The following is a 12,728-nucleotide window of genomic DNA, read 5'->3' as shown; positions in this document are numbered from 1 at the left end:
GAAATTAAATTGAATTACTATAATATATGAATTGAAATGCTCATGTATATTATTCCAGCTGTTTTGAGTTACTGTGATTTAGAAACAGATTTTACTTATTGAGTTGTGTTCTACTTTTAGTTGTTCTACATCTTCAAGTATAATTTAATATAATCAAAATGAATATAAGGGATAAAAATATGTATGAAAACGTGATGCACCGAATGAAAGATATTTAATTCATTTTATTTAGGTTTAGTGGTACTTTCAGTTTATTGAGATAGTTTTAGATTAATTGATAATTTTAATTAGCTGTTTTACCATCTATTCCCGCCTCGTTAATTCGAGTCTCCAGGTCAGGTCATGACATTCTGACTAATTTGCAATGATTCTTTTTCACGTCAAAGGTTGTTCAAAACACAAACCCACATTTTAAGATCAAATTTCATTGTCATTTTATCTTCATCGACATGATTAAAGAGAGATCACCAAGACCAACTATAGATGAAAGAGAGTTGTCTTCCGCACACCACCAAGACCACCTATAGATACCATAGAAATGTTGGCGTACAAAATCGTGGTAGTAATATGAATTTGATGTTTATTTGATGGCTTCCTCAACCACTACTTAACAAAATCCTTGCATTGACAATCTGATTTTTCCTTCTTCTTTTTTTCTTTTAGAGTGCATCCCAAACGACTGCTCCTGCTTTGTACTTTCTATTTCATGCCATTGGCCATTTTCTATTTAAGAAATGGAAGCCAACAACAACAACAACATCAAAGCCTTTGTCCCACTACGTGGTCGGATTTAAGAAATGGAAGCCCTGGAAAAAAAAATCGAAGCAATAAATTGACGGTACCCAGGGATCCATGGCGCCGAGATGGAGGCGTGGTCAATGTTCGCCACGTTCCTGCCTTTCCATTCTTATGAAAGAATCGCTCGACCCCGGGAAGCTTCTCCGTCTCCTTCAATAATTTCTCCTCTTCACACGCCATTGGAATCGTCGATGCCTTCTTCAGAGACCGCGTGCAGCTTCCTCACCTCCTTCATGCGCCGCAAGTCCCGTCGAGGCCTTATGCAGTAAAAACCCCTTGCGGCGTCCCACTTCTTTACACACCGCTGGTTCATCGATACCTTCTTCCCAGATCTCATGTGCGGCTTCCCCGCCTCTAGTCGCCGATAGTTCCAGGAATTTGGGGAGAAGCGGGATGCCGAGAAGGTGAGAGGTAATGATCAGTTCGATGAGAGGGTCGGTTCGATTTGAGGGGAAGAGTCGGGCGTACAAGACTTCAGATGTGGGCGACGTGCGATCAAAAAGGGTTCGTGCGGGCTATGTATCTTAAAAATTTACGCATGTTACATCTAATATATATGTCTATTATAATATTATTATTTTAGGAAAATAAAGCTCTTTAATATGAGAAATTATTCTATTCGAATTAGAAGAACCGCCCGGATTGTTATCTATACTCAGTAAATATTCACAAAATATTTAGCAAATAAATACTCATAAAATACTAAGTAATACTCACAATTGAGTATTTGCTGAGTATTTATTGAGTAACTACAAATACGCACTAAACCCAGACGATTCTTGCTGCCTGAACTCCGCACAGAATAATTTCTTCTTTATTATTGGGTAATCCAAGTATTATAATAATATTTCTATAAAATTTATTATATTTTCATTATATTTGTGCCTACATTGTCTTATTTCAAGTCATAATAGGTTATATTGGAGTACTTATATAGTGGATAAAGACCACAAAAGCGAGCTTATAGATAGTAGAATCTCAATAGCATTTTATTTTTTATAGTAGTTTCTTTTTTATTTTTGTAGGGTTTGCATAGTTTTTATTTTAATAGTTATTGTTGTCTTGTAATGCATGATTGTTGTAATCGAAGGTTGGAAACCAAATAAGGTTTTGTACTCAATTAGGGAGGTTGTCATGTAGATTTATCTAGGTGGCTATTTTGATCCTTTAGATCTCGTTTGTTTCAGTTTTTTTTTTTTCTTTTCTATTTAGATTGTCACTGTTTGGATGGGACGCTTCTATAGAAATGATTTTTAGAGAATTTCATTTTTCTCTGCTTTGAGAAGCTTTTTTATATTTGATTCTCAGTTAGAAAACTTCATTCCCTTAACCATTATTTCTAAAACTATCTTTTACAAAAGGAGAGGAAGAACGGAACGAAGCCTTAATCATAGGAATCTAGTAATAGGATTATTTTCTTATTACATTGAATCAATGAGAAACGAAACTAATAACTTTCTTTTTTCCATCACATACAATAATCCTATTCATACAAAACGTTCATTTTCAATCTTAGGGCCATAAAGGAGAAACTCAATGTCATACATCTAAGCACATCTAAATTTACTTTACGCCCACTGTATATGTGGACAAGTTATGCGTATAGTTGATTATATGATGTGAAAAGCAATGCACTTGTCGACCCATTCATTACAAATAGTGTGATATAAATAGCTCATCTCCGTGTTTTAATAGCTCTCGAATTCCTATGATGATTAAAAGATGTACATAGGTGTATTTAGATTGAGATTGATTTATCTAATTTTCAAGAAAGGATGACATAAACATACTCCCCACATTGATTTTTACTGTCATTGTTGCTTAAGTTTGATGCATTCATAAGAGTTTTACTTGAGGGTGTCAATTTTGCGTCACGGGTTGGGTTCTGGTTGAACCCGAAACCGATCCGACACTATTCGGGTCAACTCAAATCCGACCCGTTTTTTACAAACCGGTCAGTTTTTCTGACTCGAACCCGACCCGCTTTGGGTCCGAGTCAACCCGAAACGACACAAATAATGCAGGACGGACAAAAAATTACTAATTTTCGGGTCAAAAAACTGGTCAATCTTCGATTTTCGGATCAAAACCATGTTTTCAGGTCAATTTCGGGTTACTGGGTCAACTTTCTGAACCCAAACGGGTCGATTTTCTGAACCCGAACTCGACCTGTTTCGTGTCCAAATTGACCCTAATCTGAAATTTTCATGTCGGATTCGAGTCGAATTTTCATGTCGTGTCAAATATTAACACCCCTAATTTTACTTTAACTGTATTAGCATCATAGTTTTAATATTTTAGCTCATGCGACTGTGATAACTGATAAATAAGAGCACGCAGCAGAGGGTACAAGTTATTTTCCTAAAAAAGAAGCTGAAAAAAGTACCTCTAAACGCAGAGATTCCTCTCCCTCGACTGAGCTAGAGCACTGAACATGAACCTCAATCATTAATAAGTAGGCAAGGAAGAGAACAAAATTTAAAACTCAGAAAGCCGAACCTGAACATTGAAGTCTGACTTTGAGTGTTGCTCTTGCTGGAACTTCCCATCAAGCATTTGTGCAAGCTGAACATAAGAGTGGTCCAAATTGTTATCTTGTTTCAATTTGTTAAAAGACTCAGGCTTCATTTGGGACAACTTTCTTACTGCTTCTTAAAGTATTTTTTTAGTACAAAAATTAAATTTTTATACTAAAAAACTGCTTTAAGAAACAGTAATAAAGCTGTCCAAAACGAAGCCTAATATGCGATGAACTACCCAAAAGTCACACATAATCTAAACCAGATGCATTCACCTGATTTCGCAACTCTGATATTTCAGTCAATAAAAGACCTCTTTCTCCTTCCTCATAAAAGTCCTGAAACCTATGAGAAATTGGTTTATTAAAACTGCTGATCAGTTCAAAGGATTACAACCAGATCAAGAGCTCCAAAGCTTACTTCCTCAGTTGTTCTAAGAGCCTTATATTTTCTACGGCAAAACGGGTCACTTCAGGATTTATATCAACCTTTGTCCTAAGTAACTTTATTTCTTCAGATAAAGCATTATTCTCCTCAAGTAGATATGATTCTGATGGAATCAGCCCATTCATAAGTGCTTCCATCCTATAAATTTTATCTTCCCGAAACTTGTTCATCATTTTCAAACACTGAGTATCTTCTTCTCTTTCACGAACCTGCCCAAGAAAATGGAGAGCAAACTTTTAGCACCCAAAGTAAATTATTCTTTAAGACATCAAGACTGTCAATATTAAAATAATAATCACCAGGCGGTTGAGCTGCTCGATTTCTGCTTCAAGATGCCTCAGAGCAACTTCGGCCATTTTTTCTCTTCGAAATGAACCAGCTAATGTTGACTCAATTAATTTAAGCTGCCGAAGCAAAAAAAAAACAGTATATTTCAAAGAAAACAAATGGAGAAAAGCAAGAAATTGCTTCTACGGACATAATGTAGGTTTATTTTGGTACAGTTTTCTTATTGCTTTATAAAACAGCTTGTTAGTACAAAATTTTTATTTTTTACTAAAAAACTGTTTTAAAAAGTAATAAAAAAGTTGTCCCAAATGAAGTTGTAATCATCTCAAGCCAAATTTATTGAAAGAAAATAACATCAAGGTTGAGTTGGAAAAGGAGATTTGCATTGGGTCAATTAGTAGCGATGATAATCAAAATGCACAGTACATTGGGTCGGTCAGTAGCACACTAATGTGTTCATTATTTTTTGGCATTTTGAAGAATTTTGTTGTCATTGTATGAACAATATAATATTGATATTGGCTTAGCCATGCATAATGATGATTAATGCTAACGTTAGTATACTGTTGACAATTAAATACACATGATAAAATAAAATACAATTCATAAAATATTGAATATGAATTAAAGCAATATTTTGTTGGTGATGTTTAAGCTTTATGTGATACATATGATCTTATAATTCATTAGGTGATTTTTTTTAATAAAATGAAAGGTAGACATAACAGTTTTTAATCACACATTTTATATTAATTAATTATAAAAATAATATCATATCAATGACATGATTTCCTACTTTTGACGTTTATGCGGTGTCCCCATATTTATTTTGTGACATATATGTGTCAGTACTTGGCACACCGCAACATGCTTGGGATACACGATAATAATAAAATGTATTTCTAATAAGCTAGATAATTAAACAATATTGTTATCGATGATGGTCTAGGTTCTATTGAAGAGGATTGGTGTTGGTGATGATAATGACCATGTCAAATGTGTCAATCACTTAGTGGTATATCAACATTTTTATGTTTGTTTGAATATTGTATACACTTTTCTTTTGGCAGTTTGTGTAGACAATATAGTATTGATATTGGCACAACCATTTATAATAATTAATGTTAATGTTAGTATGTTGTTGATAATTAAGCACACTTCAGAAAATATTGAAATATAATTGTAATTAAACCATTACTTTTTGTTGGTACTTCAGTTTTTTTAATGTAAAACATAGAAAAAATTATATTTTATACAAAATATATAAATGAGGTGCTTTAATTACACACTTTAGATAAATAATTTTAAAAAAATTATGTATGTGGTTCTCTTGTGCATATGCCGCCTGTTGGAGAAAATATAATAAGGAATAATTTCTTGTACGAAACCAAAATTTGGTCTAACTACCACCCTCTCACCCCTACTCATCAACTTCCCACTCAAATATAAACAATCCAATAAAATCATAAGCCATATTTGTTCCTTTCATCAAATTCCAGGCATGGACAAATGTACAAGATAGTTCATTTTATTGGAGTTGGTGCAACATTTGTAAATAGGCATTATTTTAGCAGTATATGTGTGATTCTACATAATAATAAATAGTGCTAATTTCTAATATAAATAATTAACATGCATGATAATTAAGATATGATAATAATCCACTTTTAAAATAATCAGATTCTTCTTAAGAAAAAATGGTACAAATTTTTACTGAAAATAATCGGGAGGAGAAAGCGCAAAAGATACCAACTTGAGTTTGGAAGCAAAGTGATGTGAAATGAAATAGTCTAATGATTTGTTGCCCAAAGGTTTCTAATGACACAAAAGTCGGGTGACTGATATGTGAAAGCAAGAGGAAATTAGGTAATGATTTGCTGACCAAAAATTCCTTTTTTTTTTTTTTTTTGACATTAAGGCTATTTAGGCAAACTCACACACAACATATGCACAAAGACTCTAACCCAAGACCTCTTAGTTGGAAGCCTAAGCTCTCACCCAATATGCCAAGATGAGTTGTGTTGACCAAAGATTTCTAGTGATAAAGTGAAAGAAAAATTAGGTGATGACGTCCATGTCATAGGGGACACATTATGAACTTTAAAATGATGAATTGATAGAGAGCATCAATGAAGAGTATTGATAGAGATTGTTGATGAAAAGGTCCACATAGTAAGAACAAAGTCAACCAAACAATCACTGCTTAAGAATAGAGGAGATTGCAAAAGTTGATAGATTAGTGAGATAAAGAGGATGCAGCCTAGCACCTCAGTGATCGTCGATAATTTGTACAGGTTGGTAGGTGTCAAAAAGGTCAACGTGGTGGCCAGAGGCGGAGTAGTAGTTTGTACAAGTTGCTAAGAGATTTGACAACTCGAGGATGTGAAGAGGCCATGGCGAGTTAGGATTTTAGAGGCAAAGCACACAAGTGCGAGGATCTCGATGTCGTACTTAAGTGCTTATATAGAGCTCACTGGCTTTAGAAGCCAAACCTGACTTATTGCTGGTTTTCAAGGGTGGTCGACTTCACCCCAACAATGCTTCTTCTATGACATGTTGGCTTTTGCTACAAGGAAAGATTTGAGGAAAAGGGAAGCACACTCAATGGAGAGGAGTATGTAGGTCCTGTGAGTGCTGTGTGGGTTTATGGGGTCAGCATTGCAAAGCAAAATGGCTTGCATGTGAAATAGGTGGACTCATTCCACAGCCGTAAAGAGATTATTAGGTGTGGAAACCGGACAGAGAGAGTCATCCGGATTTCTCTCTGCCTACAGTAAAAGCACAATCAAAACACAACTGTTACAGTAACTGCACTTTGACTTCGATTTTACTGATCCGGATGATTCTCTCTGTCCGGTATCCGCACCTAATAATTTGCCCTTGGCATGCTAACAAAATGCTTATGATACCGGCGTTCATGCTGAATCTCTAAGCCTTTTGGCATTTTAATAACCAGTCCTCAAACAACTGTAATAGTAAGCAGCGTTCATATATTACTTCTGTATAGTGTATATGACGGGATAAAATGACGGGATAAACGAAGGCACTTCGCCAATAAAAAGAAACCAAAATTGCAGGAAGTCCAAAAAATACTTCAATCAAGTATGCAATTTACCTGTTTATTTGAAACTCTAACACTCTGCATTTCTTCATTATCGTGCAATTTCTGTGGAGTGTAAGCATCATGCTCAACATTTTCAAGAGTTTTCGTACGGAAGGATAATGATCTCGAGACATTCTGCTGCTTGAGCATGGAGAGCTCCTCCTGATAAATAAGTTAATTTTAAACTTTGGAAAAAAATGCACTTCAAATGGTGAAAACAATAATTTTATCATGTGCTCGGCATAACCTTTAATAAAAGTATTTGATGTTGTAGAGCGAAAACATCACCCGAAGCATTTTCATTCACAACAGCCTAAATTATGCAGCGATTAAGCATAAAAAATGGACCAAGAAACTTTATTCTCAAAAAATATTATAAAAAAAAAGATATCAGGCACTAATTAGAATTACTACATTGTTCTGAATAACTTTTGCACGCTGGGCAAATTTAAGAGTGCTCAACGTTTCATTTGCTGAGCTGCAAAGAAACAAACAAAAATGTTAATAACATTGAGATGCATGCAGAGAACCTACATAATTACATAAATAGAAGAAAAATAACCCTGCATACCAGATAGAAGGACTGACATTTGCAATGATCATTGTTTTTGAATTTCCACCAAGAGAATCCTACATCACATAGATTAGTAAGAAAATGATGAATAAAACCGGAGCTTGCATGGAACTGGATTATAGTCAACTTAAAACTAGTTCTGACTTGAAGAAGAAATGTCAGCCTCGAATCTCTGTAGGGAACATGTCTTTGCCTTCCATTTGCTAAATCAGCTAAAACCATTATTACATGCCTGCAATTCCAACATATTCTTATAGCATCCTAAGATAAGAAAATAAAGTTTTATGCACTATGGAAAAAAAAAAATTAAGCATCCTACATGTTGCATACCCAAGAGTTGATAAGGATTTATTAATGTTTGAAGATTCTTTTAAGCGTTCTCCCTCAGCACCAGATGTTTTTTGCCTGTTTTATGCACAATATTTATCTTACTTGTTGATTCTTTATAAAATAATAAAAAACCCTATTAAGAAAGTACCTTTCAGATCCTGCAAGATCTACAAGGTTCAACCTTGCAAAACGCAATGTACTGGTTGAATCTGTTTGCCACCTGCTCTCAATAGTGCAAGTGAATACACTATGAGAGCGACTGCTTTCACGGTTCATGTTCGTTGCGGCTACTTTCCTATTTGCAGCACCCTGAGCCATGGTTTGGTTGTATTGTAAAACATGTACTACATTAGTTGCCAATATACAACTTGACTAAGAACCAAGCTAAACAGAAGCAAATGGAGTGATAAGTGATTTGAACAAAAAAAATATAATGACTTGCCTGAATAAGTAGCTTCAAAATGTCAACAACGTTTTCAACTTCAAATTCAGTAAGGTTTTCAACATGAACTCCCTTTCGTGGATCTTCTCGAATCTGTCAATGACAATGTAATGCTGTAGAATTGGTATGAATGGAAAAAAGGGAAAGAAAAAGGAAATTGAAAGTTTGAAAAGAATGCAAAGTTGGGCTAATTATTAGGTCCGGACACCGGACCTAAATTTGTGTCCGGATTTGTACGTTTTTTGTGCACTTTTGATGTATTTTTGAAAAAAAAACTGTCATTTTACTGCCCTTTTACTGAGTATTTGAAGAACTCATGAAAAGCGCAAAAAAAAGGCAGTAAATACTTAATGAGTAAGATATTTGATGCGCTTTAGCTACATTTTTGCTTTATTTTGTAAATACTCAACAAAAAAGTAGCTAATATGCAATTAAAATTACGAATTATCGGCTTTTTTGCAAAAATACAACAAAAGCATATGAAAAGCACACAAATCCGGACATAAATTTAGGTCCGGTGTCCGGACCTAATAATTAGCCGCAAAGTTGGCATGTCATTGCTAGAAAAATAAATAAATGAAATGAAGTCATGAGGCATAAAGTGAAATATGTCAGAACCTACAAGCAAGTTAGTGGACGAAGGGTTGAGGAGATCAGTAATTTGTTCATTATAAATCTCCAAAAAGGAACACTTGCAACTGTATTGAAGTTTTTCATCCCTCCTGCTCTCTTCCTCCTATAAATTGAGAAATGACAAAGTTGAAATATATATATTGATAAAAAAGTAGTGATATGGATATTGCATCTTCAGGCATTTCACCGCTTTAATTCGCGCAAACAAGAATTCAAAAATTCGTGGCGTCATTCCACGGTTTGCACTTGGTCTGAGTTCCAAATCATTGATCTCTCCAAGCATTGTATGTGTCTTCCCACTTCCTGTCTATAGCCACAAAAATAGCATCAAAAGCATAGAGTTTTGAGAATCAATTACTACAATTATATATAAAAAGGGCCTTTTTATGTTATCATCGTAAACACTTAAATATTTCAACTGAGTTTTATTCTCAAGATTATGAATTGTACCTGTCCATAGGCAAACACACAGCTGTTATATCCAGACATGCAATTTTCAACCATTGGAAGTCCAGCCACTCGAAATAGCATCTCCTGCAAACAAGTTCCAGTGTTTTACACCAAAGGAGGAGAATAAAGTCCGCTTTACAAACAAATAGTAGAAAACCTGATTGACAGTTTCGCATGCTACATAATCAAACATAAATCGAGTTTCTGATTGTCCGATCCATGAGATATTTTGTGAACTTTCCTGCTTTATGCATCTACTGTAACCATACAGACTTCTCTCCATGTTGTTGATAGGACGAACTCGAATCACTACCTAAGTAGATAAACACATGGAACTTAAGAATAAAAAAAGAGGACACGGCTTTTATTGAAGAAATGAGGCCAAGAAAAACAAATCGTACCTGTACATTGTGATCCATCCAGAAGGAGGGGTCCTCCTTGAGCTCGAAATGAGGCACTTCAGGTGAAGCATAAACTGGTGGAGTTGCAGATGACAATGGTATCCCTTTAGAAGATACCAAAAAATTCATCGCCCTTACAGTTCCTCCACACTGTGTAGCGCGAGAGTTGCTAACCCCATTGAACATGGGCTTAGAAACGCTCTTGGTGGGCGTGCTTTGCGTCGAGCTTGTACCAGAATGGACCGATGAGGCTTTCCCACCAGTTGTAAAGGAGCGCGGAGTAGCAGCACAGTAACCATTCCCAATGTTTAGCGGATGGCTCGCCATTAGCGGTGCTGGGGGTGGCAACTGGAATGGTCCCTGATTGAGCGAATAATCTCTGCTCTCCGGAGAAGTCAATTCTGGCTGTTCGCTCTTGGGGACCCATCCAAACCTGCCCTTACCCACTGCCAATTTTTCCGGCGTGCCTAATTGGAAGAACTGATCCGGCTTTTTCGTGTGGCTCTTAGAAGGGGTTTTTTGGTTCCTCCTCCTAAAATGAGTTTCTTGATCCAATCCCAAGTTACGGTTTCGAAACGGTTCTTGAATTGTGCTAAAAGGAGGTCTTGAGGGATCCGCTTCCTCTTGAGAAGCAGATGAAACGGTCTGATCCGCTGGGAGATTCTCATTGTTTCCGCCGTTGGTAGGGTTCTTCCCGGAGTTTCGTCGGAAGATTTTCAAATCCCTTAACATTCTGAGTAGAAAAAAAAAAGTGAACTTCAAATAGGAAGAAAGTATGAGGATCCACACGATAAATGAAAATCGTAAAGAATGGGATATCGACGTTGAGATATCACCGGTTTCTGTGGAGAGATAGGACTCAGAAGAAGCTTTACCTGAAAGAGCTGTTAAAAAATAGAATCTGAAGTCGAGAAATCCTGAAATATCTCTGTTTCGCTATCAAAAAACTGATCGGCTTCCTAGGGTTTGCGATCCAGGAAACTGATCGGCTTCCTCCTCACTCTCTTCTCTTCTCTAGCTCTGCCCTTGCTTGCTGCGGTGATCATGAATATTTGAGAAGCGTGTAGGTGAATTTGGACGTCCAGCGGAAAACAGAGAATATGAACGGTGCTGATAAGGTGAATGTTTGAAATTTAACGACGTGTGATGACGGCGCGCTGTGAGGGTTCGAATTCCGAGGGTAATTTGGGGAATGAATGTGGAAACTGTCACGTGGCATCAACGGCTAGTCTGGAAATTTTTGAAATGTTGCAACGTTATACTATCTTGTAGATCCCAAATCTAATTTCAATGTAATTATTGAACCACACCAAATTTTCATTAATTGGTTGCATGCTAAGAAGAAAAATCTTAAAATTAAATAATAAGATGTTGACAAATATTTGTATATTGAATGTGATAAAGGATTTTTTTTATGGCATTTTTATTATTTTTTAAAATGGCTTTTTAGTACAAATTTTTTAAAAATTTGTTAAAAAAAATAGTAAGAAAGTCATCCTAAATAAAATCATAATCTATTTATTATTAATTTTTTTCTATCATAAACTAAATGATCATGATTAAATCATAAAATAATCATTACATGTAAGAGTAAGATTACATAGTCAATTATTTATTTTATTTTGAGTGGAGCTATACACACATAGTCAAATCATGCACTTATAAATTTAGATATCCAAAAAAATACTGTGATGAAATTATACATTTATGTGTGACACAATCAATGTCAAAATTTTGATTAAAAGAAAAAGAAAAATATTGGCTGGAATTTTAATATCTTAGATGAAAATTTCACAAATGAAAATAAAAGGATGACGATTTTATAAATAGATAAAATTTGAGCGTTGCATGAAAATTTGCTCTAAAACATTATATTTAAAAAAAAAAAATTGGTTGGTATAGCTTAAAAGAGAGAGAAAAAGTTTAGATTGACTGGCAATAAAGTTAGATTTTTTTTCTTTCAAATTTTAGAAAGCATTTATTGGGTTGTTAATAAGTATCAATAAGCATGTTGATATTGTTGGATAATGGCACGTCATGATTGGCGTGCAGCACCTCATTGTTCTTGCTCCATATGGACCATCCATGTGGCTTAATGAAATAGAATTCCAATCTTGTCAGCTTGTTGTCTCAAGTATAATCATGTTGTAATTAAGGAGCTCAATCTTACGTTTTGATGATTGCAAATGTTATTTGACGTTTATTTTCTTATGTATGTTTTATATATTGTATATTTTGTAGGTACAGCATATATTAAGTAGCATTGAAGAAGTAAAACTCAAAATAATATAGCATCAGTGTATAAGTCAGTCGATGTTTGACACCGTCGTACTTTATATTTTTTGAGTTATATTTTGTATTAGGTATATGTTGACTAAGCAATCGTGTATACACACAAGGGAGCAACATTTAATATTTGAATTTTTATATTAATCATATTGTATAATATGTTCAAATAATAATTGATTAAAATTTTTAATTAAATCAGCTTAAATTAAATTGGGCTATAATTAATCGTACTATACGACAAGCACATTGTACAGGACGATCAAATATTTTGAGAAATCTCATCGTCGAATCATGGTTACTTAAATTAAGACAATTTGAAATTTAAAGCTCATGTTTATAGTCACGATCTATAATTGAAGGCTCTTTTATATAGGCACTCGATTCCTTCTTCACTTAATGCAGGATAATGTAACCTCAATTAAAGTATAATTCTCATTTTGATTGCCACAATGTC

At 34.8% G+C, this 12,728-nt stretch overlaps 1 protein-coding gene across 1 annotated transcript in view; it reads right to left on the bottom strand.

The window, feature by feature from the left end:
* Positions 1-10,717, bottom strand: part of LOC110100523 (kinesin-like protein KIN-12F) — a 36,892-nt gene extending 26,175 nt beyond the window's left edge. Inside the window, exons 1-17 of the mRNA XM_028695952.1 lie at positions 9,986-10,717; positions 9,742-9,897; positions 9,585-9,668; positions 9,322-9,441; positions 9,124-9,237; positions 8,502-8,594; positions 8,208-8,368; positions 8,060-8,134; positions 7,874-7,961; positions 7,727-7,785; positions 7,570-7,633; positions 7,403-7,468; positions 7,168-7,317; positions 4,064-4,168; positions 3,738-3,973; positions 3,593-3,662; positions 3,298-3,363 (exon numbers count right to left, since the gene is read on the bottom strand). Of these exons, the coding sequence (XP_028551785.1) occupies positions 3,298-3,363; positions 3,593-3,662; positions 3,738-3,973; positions 4,064-4,168; positions 7,168-7,317; positions 7,403-7,468; positions 7,570-7,633; positions 7,727-7,785; positions 7,874-7,961; positions 8,060-8,134; positions 8,208-8,368; positions 8,502-8,594; positions 9,124-9,237; positions 9,322-9,441; positions 9,585-9,668; positions 9,742-9,897; positions 9,986-10,717 (2,439 nt within the window). The remainder of the gene's footprint in view (positions 1-3,297; positions 3,364-3,592; positions 3,663-3,737; positions 3,974-4,063; positions 4,169-7,167; positions 7,318-7,402; positions 7,469-7,569; positions 7,634-7,726; positions 7,786-7,873; positions 7,962-8,059; positions 8,135-8,207; positions 8,369-8,501; positions 8,595-9,123; positions 9,238-9,321; positions 9,442-9,584; positions 9,669-9,741; positions 9,898-9,985) is intronic.
* Between the last annotated feature and the right edge of the window lie 2,011 nt (positions 10,718-12,728).

The sequence above is a fragment of the Dendrobium catenatum genome, unplaced genomic scaffold (genome assembly GCF_001605985.2).
Source record: "Dendrobium catenatum unplaced genomic scaffold, ASM160598v2 fragScaff_scaffold_716, whole genome shotgun sequence".
Taxonomy (NCBI): Eukaryota; Viridiplantae; Streptophyta; class Magnoliopsida; order Asparagales; family Orchidaceae; genus Dendrobium; species Dendrobium catenatum.
The sequence above is the reverse complement of the archived record's forward strand: the minus strand, read 5'-3'. Positions and strand labels throughout refer to the sequence as shown.